Source organism: Epinephelus lanceolatus, chromosome 17, assembly GCF_041903045.1.
Source record: "Epinephelus lanceolatus isolate andai-2023 chromosome 17, ASM4190304v1, whole genome shotgun sequence".
In the NCBI taxonomy this organism is placed as follows: domain Eukaryota; kingdom Metazoa; phylum Chordata; class Actinopteri; order Perciformes; family Serranidae; genus Epinephelus; species Epinephelus lanceolatus.
The window spans coordinates 32,470,029-32,485,249 of record NC_135750.1 but is presented as its reverse complement, the minus strand read 5'-3'; the positions used below and the strand labels follow the sequence as shown (position 1 = coordinate 32,485,249).

Sequence of the window (15,221 nt, the reverse complement as noted above, 5' to 3'; positions counted from 1 at the left end):
CACCCCACCCTGCCTCCTATCTGAAGTGTTCAGGACTGCTTCTTTATTTACTCCTGTCAGTGCATTGGTCACGTGATCGCAGCCTTCCAAATTCTTGGGTTATGCAAGAATTACTGTTCATCTTTATAAATTGAGTAAGTATGAATTTTGGTTGGTTACTTTTCGTAGAAAAACATATGAATGGTGCATAGGAGCAGCCTTATTAAACAAAGCTGGACAAGTTCCAGCAGGAGTCTGATCTGATATTGGGGAAATTAACATCAGTTACCACGTTTACATGTTTTCTAGATGTTAGCATAAAGCCACGTGTCGCAGTGTAAGGTTTGTAATGTAAATACCTGTAGTAGCGTGCCTGGAGCAGATGACCATATTAAGAAATCTGTCACACTGTGATGTCATACTGTAGCCAAGTCAGGCGGTCAGAAGCCTGAGGTTTTTGCTCATAGGGATGACTTTTATATACATTTTCCTCATATTTAAAACTTTGACCATGTTTAATATGTACATCCTTCATTGTAACATTATGTTAGACATACAATGTAGAAAAGCACAATAGGTCCTTATTAATACACACAACATCAGGTACAGAGGCATAATGTCCCATCTGGACTACATTCTGTTGAATCTGAGTGAAAAAAAACAAAAACACAACAAGATCTAAGAGTCTCTGTGTTGTTCTCGGTCAGTAAATTCAGATAGAGAACCACACTAGATTATGCTGCACTACATGTGTCTCCCCTTTTCTACTGCTTTGACTGTGGTGTGCTTAATGGAAACATGCTGTGATGTGAATCCTGTGAATTTGAAATGCAGCTGCATTTTAGGTACAGTATGAGAAAAGATACAGGTTTTTATTTCAAATGTGAACATGTTTAGATTACGTTCCCTTTTCCTCATGTGCTTCTGTAGATCAAGCCTTCACACATGCTGACAAAAGAGTATTCTAAAGGCTGCAGAGTGGATTTCTTGATGGTTGCACTGGCAACTGTCATTTCCATCAACCTGCACACAAGCTATAACTGCACCCACAGGACATTAAACAGTTTTTTCTCAGTGGTGACTAAGCTTTGCTTGGAAATTGTGATGCGAAGTTAAGGCACAAATTTTACGATTTTCATGACTTCAAGCAAAGTTTGCATTATTTGATTGTTTTCAAAGGTTTTCCAGCCTGTTCAGCAGTTGGACATAAAACATTTTCCAGCATTATGTAATACTATAGCAGCAGTGTAAATGATGTATGTGTCATGATGCCCAGAGTGGGACTTGAGAACAAATGCATCCCACTCTTCAGCAGAAATACACCTAACAGTATCCTTAAGCAAAACGCTGATGTCACTGATGCAGGGCTGACTGCTCCTAGTTAATTTGTATCTCTGGTAAACATGAACATGCTGTGTCCAATTTACAGATGACACATCAGTTTTCTTTACCTCTTGCTGTAGTATGGAGTTGCTGCTGTGAAAAGTTGCACTAAGAAGCTATTTTCATATGAAACTGACGTCTCCTAAAGTTGGCTGCCTCTTCATGTTTTCACCCCATTTTCACAGGACTTCATTTTCTCTGTCAAGTTTTTATTGTACATGACAGGTTTTTATTTTTTCAATAGATTCTTTATAGTCCGGCCAGTAGAGTGAACATTGAAACTGTCAAGGCAAGTTATGACAAACATGACCATATCTATCATACAATTCAAAGTAATCTATTTTCGGATAAGGTGCTTGGCACGACGCCTAGATCAGACCTCCCTTGCCAGGGAGCTGCATGCTGTCTGCATGTCCATCTGAATGCTCCACTGCTTACTGTAGCTGCACTCACTGTTGACATGAGTCAACTAGTCACTAAGATATTGACTGGATGTAATTAAGGACGGTAAGCAGCCTCAGCCAACCTGCTAGTGCTGATAGAAGTCAGCTGACCTCTAGTGCTTCCACCCTTTATCTCTGTTACATAACAGGCGAGGTAAATCAGAGTCTCAGGGGATTCCCACGGTGCATGACCGCTGCCACTTAAGCCTCATTTCCACTGCATGGTATTGCCACAACTCCACTCGTTGAAAGTGTTCTATTTTAGTTTTCCATTTGTAGAAGAAAAAGTCCCAGAATCTAAAAAATGTCATCCCTCAAAATTAGGGATGCATTTATTTATTGGCTGCACATCAATATCAGCCGATATCCGCCTTGTTGACTGCCACTGACAATTTGGCAAATGAGTTGGCATTCACCGATGGCAGTGGCCAATGTTTTTCTGTTGTCACATTAATTTTGTGAAGGTAAAAAAGCAGGGTTCGAGAGTAACAGCATCCTGTCATCCCAGGAACAATATAAAACGAGTTTGTGTGGAACACAGGTCTTCCCTAGGACGCTGTTGGGACAAAAGGACACATTAAACTCACTATCGATGGGACAGAGGACATACCCTATTGGTTCCTCAATAATGCTTCATTGTGAACAACAAATCCATGTTGATATCAGCAGGAGGAGAGATTGTTAACGTTAGCTGTTAGCTGTAGGCAGTCAGTGGCTGGAAATAACTGCTAACGAGGTTGCGTCTACTTACATTTTGATATGTTCAATGCGCTCTATTAAATAAAAATGAGTAAATGATAATGTTTTCACGAAGTGTTAAGTTTTTGGTAAGAAACCTGTTTTCACAGCAATTTAAAATAGATATTAGAGAAGGATTTATACTTTCAGAGTATAGTGAGAATTATGATTTATGCTAAAAAACGCTTTTGAAGCATCCATCCATCCATTCATTTTCATCCGCTTATCCGGGGCCAGGTTACGGAGGCAGCAGGCCAAGCAAAGCACCCCAGACATCCCCCTCCCCAGCAACGCTTTCCAGCTCCTCCTGGGGGACCCCAAGGTGTTCCCAGGCCAGATGAGATATGTAATCCCTCCAGCGTGTTCTGGGTCTTCCCTGGGGCTTCTTACCAATGGGACGTACCCGGAACACCTCTAACGGGAGGCGCCCTGCAGGCATCCTAATCAGATGCCCAAATCACCTCAACTGACCCCTTTGGACACAAAGGAGCAGCAGCTCTACTCTGAGCTCCCTCTGCTACAGAGGAAACGCTTGTATCTGCAATCTCATTCTTTCTGTCACTATCCAAATCTCATGACCACATGTGAGGGTTGGGATGTAGATGGACCAGTAAATCAAAAGCTTTGCCCTCTGGCTCAGCTCCCTGGCGTAGCGCCCGAATCACTGCAGATGCTGCACCAAACTGCCGATTCATCTCACGCCCACCCATTTTACCCTCACTTGTGAACAAAACCCTGAGATACTTGAACTCCTTCACTTTAGGCAGTAAAGGCCCTGACACACCAAGCCGACGGTCGGCTGTCGACCAAAGTCGGGCCGTAGGTGACGGTCCGTCGGCCTAGTTTTTGTGGTGTGTCCCGCACCGTCGGCACTTCGGCATCTGCGGCTTTTTGGCCGATTGAGCATGTTGAATCGGTGGCGGAGCTTGTCGGTCAGAGAGATCACTCTGATTGGCTGTTCAGGTTTTATTTCCACGTCCCTGTAGCGAGTGACTCAGCTGCCCGACAGATCTGCTGCTTCTTCTGAAGTGGAGCCTGTGGAGGAAACGCCGGGACTGTCTGGATGTAATTGTCCGTGGAGGTGCTGCGGTGCTCGGCTGCACAGATAGGAAACCCCTCGGCTGACAGGATGTACCACTCTCTCACTCTGCTCTCTCTCACGCAGGCACAGAACATACGTGCCACTTGGCCGTCAGATATAGTCCGTGTAGTGTGTTCAAATGCAACTGACACAGGGTGACGTGAGGCGACGTAGATGACGCAACAGTTGGCTTTTGTCAGTGCTAGTTCTTTGATGTCGGTTTGGTGTGTCCACACCTTAACTCTCTCCCAAACCAGAGCGGGCAATCACTTTGAAGCTGTTTTTTAAATACATAATTAATAATTAATTCATATCAAAGGTTGTTTCTTAAATGTGTACGATTGAATTTGTGCTCATTCAAAGGTAGTGTAATGAAGGCTGAATGACTTTCATAAATGGTGCATCCCTTCACAAAACTCTGCTGTGGTCAGCTGAAGAAGTACAGACATTCCTCTGTTTGGTTGCAGATGAAAGGAGTAACTGTGTCGGACTGAAAATTATGTCACAGCAGTTTCATGTGCTGTCACCATGACGGTCAGCTAAGAATCCCACTTACATTTATGGGGTACTGGGGTACTAAGTGGAAATGAAAGTGAGAAAAGTACCCGCTACCAGAAGTAAAGCAGAGTTTAGTTGAGTTGAACTATGCAGGGGAAATTAAGCATTAGAGCTGGGATATCTTGGGTCAACAGGTTGAATGTATAAGACCAAATGTGCAAATATATATTTATCACTTCTTCCAGTATTACTTTAAATCTGTTTCCCTATGAGGCTTAAGCTATTTGATCAACAGCAGAGATCTAATAATAAAGCATAAGAAAATTAAGTTTGGTCTGTATTGACAGAATAAACTGTACAATGTTTTGTCCAATTAGACATTGATGTCTCTCTTTTGAGAAAATATACTTTATTCTTCTCCTACTCCTGCTGCCATGGTTTTGTAAAACAGCACAAATGCAATCCACAATCACAGTAAAATCCACAATCACAATTAGAAGAGAGAATGCTACTCTTTTACTTTTCATGCTGACATTTTGTCAGATGATAAAGGTAATCAGACAAGTGACCTTTGGGGTCACAAATAGCCTACAGATTGTGGAAACAGGACATTTCAGCAGAGCTCCAGCTTCACATAAAAGATCATTGTTGAGTTTGCTGTGTTAAGAAAGCAGCGTGATAAGTGATGCTTTTAGAGAGCTCAAGAGCTTCATCGTAAGCAGCTGAAACATTTACGGCCTTGTCATATCCAGAACCTGCATTACACAAAAGCACCAGTGACTTTGACCGGATGGCAGCAGAACACCATCATTACACATCACATTGAACCCATCACCATAATGCTAAAAGCATTTCAGCCTTAATGGCTTTGTCCTTGATATTTTTCACATAATGAAAAGGTACAATATAAGCACTCTGTACTCCCTCTTCTTAAAAAGTCTGCCTTAGAAACTCATTCACTAATCTACCCAAACCAAAGTGACGCATTTGTAATCACTGGCAAAGCTCAGCCAAACAAGTGCTGTTTGTAGATGATATGCATTGACAACACTCATGCAATAAACCCTGAGCTGTACTCCCAAACAATCCAAAACAGAAGAAGAAGTACCTCAGTTGGGGCATGAGGGACTTGGTGGATGGTGCGGGCTCTCCATGTACAAGGCTGTTGCGGCAGCGGCCCGGGTTCGACTCCGGCCTGTGGCCCTTTGCGGCATGTCACTCCCTCTCTCTCTCCCTCTTTCACGCTTGATTGTCCTATCAATTAAAGGCTAAAATGCCCCAAAAATATATCTTAAAAAAAAGAAAAGAAGTACCTCAGTTTGTTGCCATCTGACAGACAGTGCATCCAATCAGCACTGAGGAATCATTGTCCAATACACACTGTCTTTAAATCTGATCGTTGTTGTGTCTACATGGCCATCGTATTTGTTCTATTAATAAGCTCTGTTACACCCGCTGTGCACTATCTGCCCAGCAGCTACCCCAATTTGTGACCAGAAAGGGAAAGCTGTGTCACAAATGCAGCTACCCAGCACCAAATGGCAGACAAAGTTAGCTGGTGAACATAATGGAGTATTTAGAAGCTACAGAGAAAGACAGTTCCCTCAAGAGTTTGTGGTGACCAAAACACTGTTAAAATATTGGACATACAGTACAGGCCAAAAGTTTGGACACACCTTCTCATTCAATGCGTTTTCTTTATTTTCATGACTATTTACATTGTAGATTCTCACTGGAGGCATCAAAACTATGAATGAACACATGTGGAGTTATGTACTTAACAAAAAAAGGTGAAATAACTGAAAACATGTTTTATATTCTAGTTTCTTCAAAATAGCCACCCTTTGCTCTGATTACTGCTTTGCACACTCTTGGCATTCTCTCCATGAGCTTCAAGAGGTAGTCACCTGAAATGGTTTCCACTTCACAGGTGTGCCTTATCAGGGTTAATTAGTGGAATTTCTTGCTTTATCAATGGGGTTGGGACCATCAGTTGTGTTGTGCAGAAGTCAGGTTAATACACAGCCGACAGCCCTATTGGACAACTGTTAAAATTCATATTATGGCAAGAACCAATCAGCTAACTAAAGAAAAACGAGTGGCCATCATTACTTTAAGAAATGAAGGTCAGTCAGTCCGGAAAATTGCAAAAACTTTAAATGTGTCCCCAAATGGAGTCGCAAAAACCATCAAGCGCTACAACGAAACTGGCACACATGAGGACCCACCCAGGAAAGGAAGACCAAGAGTCACCTCTGCTTCTGAGGATAAGTTCATCCGAGTCACCAGCCTCAGAAATCGCAAGTTAACAGCAGCTCAGATCAGAGACCAGACGAATGCCACACAGAGTTCTAGCAGCAGACCCATCTCTAGAACAACTGTTAAGAGGAGACTGCGCGAATCACGCCTTCATGGTCAAATAGCTGCTAGGAAACCACTGCTAAGGAGAGGCAACAAGCAGAAGAGATTTGTTTGGGCCAAGAAACACAAGGAATGGACATTAGACCAGTGGAAATCTGTGCTTTGGTCTGATGAGTCCAAATTTGAGATCTTTGGTTCCAACCGCCGTGTCTTTGTGAGACGCAGAAAAGGTGAACGGATGGATTCCACATGCCTGGTTCCCACTGTGAAGCATGGAGGAGGAGGTGTGATGGTGTGGGGGTGTTTTGCTGGTGACACTGTTGGGGATTTATTCAAAATTGAAGGCACACTAAACCAGCATGGCTACCACAGCATCCTGCAGCGACATGCCATCCCATCCGGTTTGCGTTTAGTTGGACGATCATTTATTTTTCAACAGGACAATGACCCCAAACACACCTCCAGGCTGTGTAAGGGCTATTTGACCAAGAAGGAGAGTGATGGAGTGCTGCGGCAGATGACCTGGCCTCCACAGTCACCGGACCTGAACCCAATCGAGATGGTTTGGGGTGAGCTGGACCGCAGAGTGAAGGCAAAGGGGCCAACAAGTGCTAAACACCTCTGGGAACTCCTTCAAGACTGTTGGAAAACCATTTCAGGTGACTACCTCTTGAAGCTCATGGAGAGAATGCCAAGAGTGTGCAAAGCAGTAATCAGAGCAAAGGGTGGCTATTTTGAAGAAGCTAGAATATAAAACATGTTTTCAGTTATTTCACCTTTTATTGTTAAGTACATAACTCCACATGTGTTCATTCATAGTTTTGATGCCTTCAGTGAGAATCTACAATGTAAATAGTCATGAAAATAAAGAAAACGCATTGAATGAGAAGGTGTGTCCAAACTTTTGGCCTGTACTGTATATTCCCCAGGTACATGACTCCAAATGAATGGTAATTTTGCCTCATGTCTACCAGATGTGCAAATAGGCAGTTTACATATTTGCATATTTGATTTAACAACTTCATAAGGTCATACAAAGCTACCTACACCACGGTATGTTAGATGTTGTAGTTTACAGTTTGCTGTCCCAAAGCAGCAAAAAAATTAGTTAATGTACGTTAGGGCTGGGCAACATATTGATATTATATTGATGTTGTGTTATGAGTCTCAGTAAGTGTTGTCTTTTCCTGGTTATAAAGGCTGCATTACAGTCAAGTTTTTGGAACTTAGCAAACTGTTCTAGCTGTCCTATTATTTGCTTTTACCCACTTAGTCAGTGCCATGCCATTTATCCAACAGCCCAAACCTCCAAAGCCCTATTAGTGTGAAAAATATCCCGTTGGACCGAAAGTCAATTTTTCTGACAGCATGTTATCCCAGAAACAAAAACCCATTGCTCCTCAGTCCCATCTCTCCAAAATAATGCACATCCTGCAGTTAGTTTCAGTTTCCCAGTTATGTGAGAGCCACCGTACCCAAATTGCTTTTCACTGACCCGTCCCTGCTTTTCCAGGTGCTTTTGTGTCCAAAACTAACCACACATTAAACCCTGACAAAGGTAAGGTATCTGTGGTTTACAGAAACATACAATGCAAATATTTTTTCTGGTAATTGACCTATGGCTAAGCCACGCCCCCCTCCACTCACTCGGACAAACTATCAACATTCAGTGACCGGCGCTAGGACAGGTGTCACAGTACACGGCATTTCACAGGAGGCAAATGATGATTCTTGGGGACATAACGATCAGATTTAATTCAGAAGTAACCACAAGGGCCTAAACTACACATTGGAGGGATATATTAATCATTTTATTGTTGAAAAGGTCGATGAAAAGCTTAAATCACAAGCCAAAATTTACAGGTCACAGTGTACGCTTGTGAACTGCATCTCGTTGCCGTCACCATCAAAGACAACAAGTTAAAGTACCACTGAAGTTAAGGTTTTTGGCTCAGAATATGAGAAAAGGATAATGGCCTTTTTATCATCTTTACCAAGAGTGTCTCTCCGTTAGTTTGGTGCTACAGTATTTACATTGAATCATTTAGCATAACGTTTGCCAACCTTTGTTATCTCTGCCATTACAGATAAGTTAATGAAGCTAAGATCCAGATGTTAACGTTAGCTTAACTAGAGCCCTTTGGACAACAGCTAACAATGATGTACGATCACCAAAGTACAAAACTAGAACAAAATAGACTAATGAACTCCCAGCAAACAAGGTGACATGATGAACAACGCAGCTAGGAGCTAACGTTAGGCTAACTTTAGCTAACGTTAGCTAGAGATGTTAAAGATAACTTTATATTTCTTTCCAGCAAAGTGACAATATGTTGCCTTAAACACAATGTTGACTTACCTTAGAACAGATGTAGACATCCTTGTTAATCTTATTCACGTTGAGTTGATGTTGTGGTCTAACGTTACCGCACAACTTTATCCAAAGGAGACACTTTTCTCGGTTGAGATGTGGTTTAGAAAAGGGTAAAAAATACACCTCGTCACCCAGCCTCTCAGGATACCTTGTGTCGGAGTTGCATGTACCCCATGCACACCGTTTGAACATTTTAAAACTTCAAATCTCTGAAAAAGCTCATAAAACCAAACAAAACTGACTTTCTGTAATGCATTTCAATGGATGTCCAGGCAGAGAATGTCTGAGTGTATGGGAATGGCTATACACACTGTGATTGGCTCATCACGTTTGAGGGCGGGACTTAGCCATAGGTCAGTTGGGTTGTCTAACTGCAAGGATTGTGTATTTTTGGAGAAACATGACTTCGGAGCAATGGGCTTTTGTTTTTCGGAATGATGAGCTGTTAAGCTGTGTTCACACCAGACCTGGGTTTTTTTTCGCTAGCGACGAGTTTACATACAAAGTCAATGCAAACGGGTGATTGAGCGTATATTCGCCCGGGAGAAAAATCGCTCGGGCTCCGAGCAACAGCGACAGAGCGATTTTTCGCTCGTCACTTGAGATGAGAAATCTCATCTGGAGCGGTATTTCGCTGGGTCCTGTCGCTTGCAGCTCAGCGCTGATTGGCTGCCGTAATCCCGGAATCCTGGGGGGTGCTTGACTGTCATGACATGTCAGCTTCATTAAAAGTATAGCTGCAAATTAAAAGCAACAATAGATGTAAAAACACACAGACACAATGCATCTGTGATCAGTTCCCTAATTTAATTTTAACAGTTTTTTTCAATCTTCTCCAATTTCTGGTTTTATTTTATGGAAGCGATCAATGTAAGTGCACTTGTCCTAGAGCCGCCACGATGGTTTTTATAATGCAAATAACTCTGTTTAGATAAAACCTACAAGCTTCTCTTCCTATGACTTTTACTAAAAATGTGTCTTGTATGTTTTCTGAAGCCTTTAAGTTACAAAAATGAAACACACTACACTTCTGAGCATTTATACCTCCGACCGCGGGAGACCACTGCTGAAAATTATACATTTTGATACATACAGGTAGGCTATATACCAGAGATGGGGACTTGAGTCATTGTGACTTGGACTCGAGTCGACTTGAGTCGCTGTTTTGATGACTTGTGACTTGACTTGACAAAAAATAAAAGACTTGAGACTTGACTCGGACTTGGAAGTTAAAGACTCGGGACTTGACTTGACTTGAGACACGATGACTTGAATGACTTGAGTGTTATTCACATCATATTTTCAGTTTGAATATAAACTAGAACTTGTTTTTTAATTTATTTGCTAACATTAACCCCAGAAAACGTGAGCGAACATTCCGACTGGTTCATCACAAGACCGGCTGTACATTTTATGTACGAGCAACACAAGGTTAAATGAGCTAAATGGGTGATTTTGGCCATTTTGAGATGGACTAAATGAAGTAATGGTTTTAAAATTGAGTAATTATTACATGCTAAAACACTAGTAAACAAAGTAGATATTGCTTAAAAACAGATCATGACATAAATATGGGTTTAAAACTTAGCAAAGTAAGTAAATATAATTTACTTACTTTGCTAAGTTTTAAACCCATATTGACTTGGACTTGACTTGACCTATTACAGGACTTGATTTGACTTGACTTGCCCGAGAAAAAATGACTTGGGACTTACTTGAGACTTGAAGGTTAAGACTTGAGACTTACTTGAGACTTGCACATGTGTGACTTGGTCCCATCTCTGTTATATACATATTGCAAAACTCTATAAAGGTACACCAAAGCATACATTTTCATTTCCAAATACTTATTTGAAAACGAAACCATTCATACTGTCAATAAAAAAACAGTTTGTTGATAATAAAAAACGAATGTAATCTCAACAGTGACTGCGTCAGCCGCCAGGACTGCGGCGCTTTGAGGGGCGCTGTAATCCTGGCGGTCCTAGAGTAAAGCACCACGGACAGCGCCAATGCATCTATCGCTGTAGCTCAGAGGCTCTGATTCCTGAGTCAGAGCATGTGAGTGCAGTTGGAGCTGGAGCTGCCTCAGCCATAGGTTATTGGTAGGAAGAAAAATGGCTGCTGAAAAAACTGTCACTGTCAACTGCCTCCAAGCGCCACAACGATCTGCCAGACCATCATATGTAACTTCATTGTTTATGCTGCCCGTGTGCTCAGAAGCACACAATGAATGCATTATTAAGTAATTTCCGAGAAGTTATGATAAAATAAAATAAATACTACAGACTATAGAGTAGGACTGACAACTTCTCCAATGTCTCATGTCAATTAATTAACACTATTTGTCGGCTCTTTATAATGTTTTTTTTTTTTTTTTGGCTCTGCACTGTGTCTCCTGTCGAAAGTGGCGATTTGCTAAATACATTCTACAATAATAAATTAGATTAACTTTTGGTCTATGATATTGTTGGCTATATTACGCATTTTAATGAAAAAAAACCTTAAGAATAAAAGAAATAAACACTGAAATAATTAGTGGAAACTTTTTTTTATTGATAACATACTAACACACACACACACACACTGAACACGTGACTGAATTAATGAATGACACTGGCAGCGGTTCAGCCGCAGTCCTGCTGGCTGGCGCGGTCACTGTTGAGATTCGTTTTTTATTATTAACAAAATGTTTTTTTATTTACCGTATGAATGGTTTTGTTTTCAAATAAATATTTGGAAACAAAAATGTATGCTTTGGTGTACTTTTACAGAGTTTTGCAAAATGCATATAGCCTACCTGTATGTATCAAAATGTATAATTTCGGTCGGAGGTATAAATGCTCAGAAGTGTAGTGTGTTTCATTTTTGTAATTTAAGGCTTCAGAAAACATACAAGACACATTTTTAGTAAAAGTCATAGGAAGAGAAGCTTGCAGGTTTTATCTAAACAGAGTTATTTGCATTATAAAACCGTCGTGGCGGCTCTAGGACAAGTGCACTTACATTGATCACTTCCATAAAATAAAACCAGAAATTGGAGAAGATTGAAAAAATTGTTAAAATTAAATTAGGGAACTGATCACAGATGTGTTGTCTCTGTGTGTTTTTACATCTATTGTTGCTTTTAATTTGCAGCTATACTTTTAATGAAGCTGACATGTCATGACAGTCAAGAAAAAAAAATGTTGTAATATTTGATTTTTCCCATATCATATTTAACATACCATACATAACACTAAATGACATCTACATATCTAAGTTTAGCCCTGCGATAGTCTGGCGACCTGTCTAGGGTGTACCCTGCCTTGTGCCCAATGTCAGCTGGGATAGGCTCCAGCCCCCCCGTGAGTCCTAACAGTATAAGCGGTTATGGAAAATGAATGCTTTTTCCCCTTTAGTCTTAGACAGTCAATAAAAACCTTGGGCCACTACATGCATTCTCAGTTCAAATAAGTTTTGGTCCAGAAAAACTGAGGAATAAACAAAACATGACAAATAGTTATTTTGACAATATCCATCCCTGCAGTACTGGATGCTTACAGTTATCATGGCATTGCAGTGATAAATTATTGGTGCAGGCCAATTAGGCATAATCAAAATTGGTTTCACTACCTCTGTGACCCTCTAAATCAGCTTTAAATGGTTTTAAAGAATCAGACTAAAGTACCTGCTGTAGATATTTAGGGATAATATGTTTCAGGCTATTCATGTTGCCATTAAGATGACATTTAATGACCTTATTCCCTGTGCTGGAGGGTATTAAATGCTATATTTCTTAAGGTTGGAGGAAAGAATTATACAAGTACTAGTGTAAGAGATCAAACGGCACATTTATAGTCCCAGAGTGAACAGAGCCACAGACTACAACATTGCAGCCTTATGCTCTTTCATGACACCAGAGAGTAACGGAGGTGTTGTTGCTCTTTGAAAGCATTACTGGTTAGAGGAGAGCAGTTAGGGGGCTTGTGTGTTAAATTAAATGGGTCGTTAAAGGGTCAGGAATCATGGTCCCCCCCAGGGCTTCACAGAGTGGGAGGGTCAACTCTAAGAAAAGATCAATTAGTGTTTTTAGATTTAAAATAATGTGGAAACAAATGATTATAGGCTATTAGTGAGGGTAAGTGAGAAAAATGTCTCTGTCCAACCAAGAACAGCTATTGACAGGCACTGTTATTCCCATTGTGTACGTGTGTGTCTAAGAGGACAACAGAGGCACAGTTGCACATAGAGCAATATGGTGGTTGATGGTCTTTGACTATTGGCAGTACAAATTAATTTGACCACTAAAAATATACATTCTGGAATAACTGATTTCAACTGCTTAGTGAAGAGACTAGTATTTTACACTGGGACAAATAATTCAGTGTGGCATGTGCATGTGTCGACATTGCTGTGCCACCTAATGGCTGTAAGTGTAGTCATACATTGCTAAGCAAATATAGAGCAAGTAAGTGGGAATGCGTGCCAGGAGACAATAGCCGAAACAGATTCAGCAAGTAAATGATGGTGTATGGCCACTGCATAGACCGCATAGGCCACTGTAAGCTCCCTTTTCTAATCACTGGATGGCTGACACAGGCGTGTTATAAGAACTCTTCTAAGAGCACATAGCTGTAACATTAGTTGTTTCAAACTCTCTATTTCCATTGCCCAGTGTGCTCTTTGTTATCACACACCCATTGCTTTCCTTCATTTGAGATCTGACAGCCACTCTTTGAATTACATCATCTGCTTGTACCCTCTTCTTCAGTGGCATTGACTGGAGAAATGGCACTACCTTCATCTTATCTCAGAGAACCAACATCAATATTTGATTAACAGTAGTGGATGGAAAAGCACAGAAATTCGCATTTTCTTTTGCCAATTCTCTGAAAATTTGGTTTAAATTTGCCCTACATTACATGAAACCCAGCATCAAATGTATTTCATTACAAATCATTTCAATCAAGCTAACTGCTTTTAATTCTCTTGTTTGCTGTCCAGTTCAGGAAGTGCCTAATCCAGCTGTTCACCGGTAAGGGATCCATCCCAGACGGCAACCTGAACCAGACCTCAGAGCGACCTGGAATTACTGCAGAGAGTCATACAGGAGAAATGTCAGCCATTGCGGCCCGAATCCCAGTGGGTGGCACTGCCTCGCCCAGGTCTGACGATTCTCCAACTGACTGTGGCTCGTTGGCCCAGCTGCCCATCCCAGAGAACAAAGTGTGTCCAATGTAACAGTAAATTCAATAGGTGTTCTCTTAATGTCCACTGAACCCAAGCGTCCATAAAACCCTTCTGTAATCTAGATACAGTGTGTTTCAAAAAACTGTTTGGATAATGACAGAACTTCAAATGTTTTGTTAATTCCTTGGGGAGAGGGTGGGTAATTGTGAAGAACTTTTGAAGGGTGTTCATAATTGACAATGCTAGCAATTTGAAAAAATATTTAACTTGCAATTACAGAGAGTTACAAAGCATCAAATTCTAGAAAAGGTTTTGTGCTCCAGCATGTTTTGGAAGTTTATTCAATGTTTGATTAAAGAAAGCACAACAAGGGGGGGCAAGAAAGAACTGTGGAGACAGAAATGCTCAAAGCTGTACCTGCTAGGTATCTTGTAAAGGTTCACTTGCCGAACACTCTGTCCAGTTATTGGAGACTATCTTGGATGTTCTTTTGGCCATCATTGCGTCACATTAGAGGGCACTTGATTCGACCTGATAGCATCTGCCTTCAAATCCCAGTGAATAAAGAGACTGTTAAAACGCAAACCTTGACATCAGTTAGTTGAGGGCTAGCCAGTATTTTTCAAGTACCACAATGCATCCAGCCTTTCATCTCATCCATACCTTTTCCTTTGAAGCCCTGTGATGGCGCCTGTAGAGAAACCGTTGTTTTTCTATGCTGTTTCAGTACTTGGCTTTGGCAGCACGTCTTTATTCATGTCTGCTTGTCGGCGGAGGACGGAGCAGTCTTCTGAATTTGGATACTTTTATTTTAGTTTATAGTTTGGGTCAAAGCTTTCATCTTTACTGAAGATGGTCAATGGGACTTGGAGATGCCATTCCCCTGTTGTCTCTGTTGCAGATGAAGGAGGACAACATATTTATGAAGTGCCAGCAGGGGATCAACAAACACACAAACATGCACACAACTACAAGAAGCATGTATACATAAGCTACACATGCACACACCCACACAGACTGCAGTTCACTGCCACTGTGGCACTGTGATAATACAGTGCACCAATATATAACCTAGCACAAGAGTGGCTTAGCTAAGCAGCCATGTACAAAAGCAATGAGTATTGCCATCATAAGCACAGGTCAACAGCAATATTAAAGCTAAATACTGTCACACAGTTGAACACTTATACGT

The 15,221-nt window shown here is 41.2% G+C and overlaps 1 protein-coding gene across 1 annotated transcript in view; it reads left to right on the top strand.

Moving 5' to 3' along the window:
- valopa (vertebrate ancient long opsin a) overlaps nucleotides 1–14,107 on the top strand; it is a 36,998-nt gene extending 22,891 nt beyond the window's left edge. The window contains exon 5 of the mRNA XM_033613658.2: nucleotides 13,844–14,107. Within this exon, the coding sequence (XP_033469549.1) occupies nucleotides 13,844–14,080 (237 nt within the window). The 3' untranslated portion in view covers nucleotides 14,081–14,107. The remainder of the gene's footprint in view (nucleotides 1–13,843) is intronic.
- The last annotated feature ends 1,114 nt before the right edge of the window (nucleotides 14,108–15,221 follow it).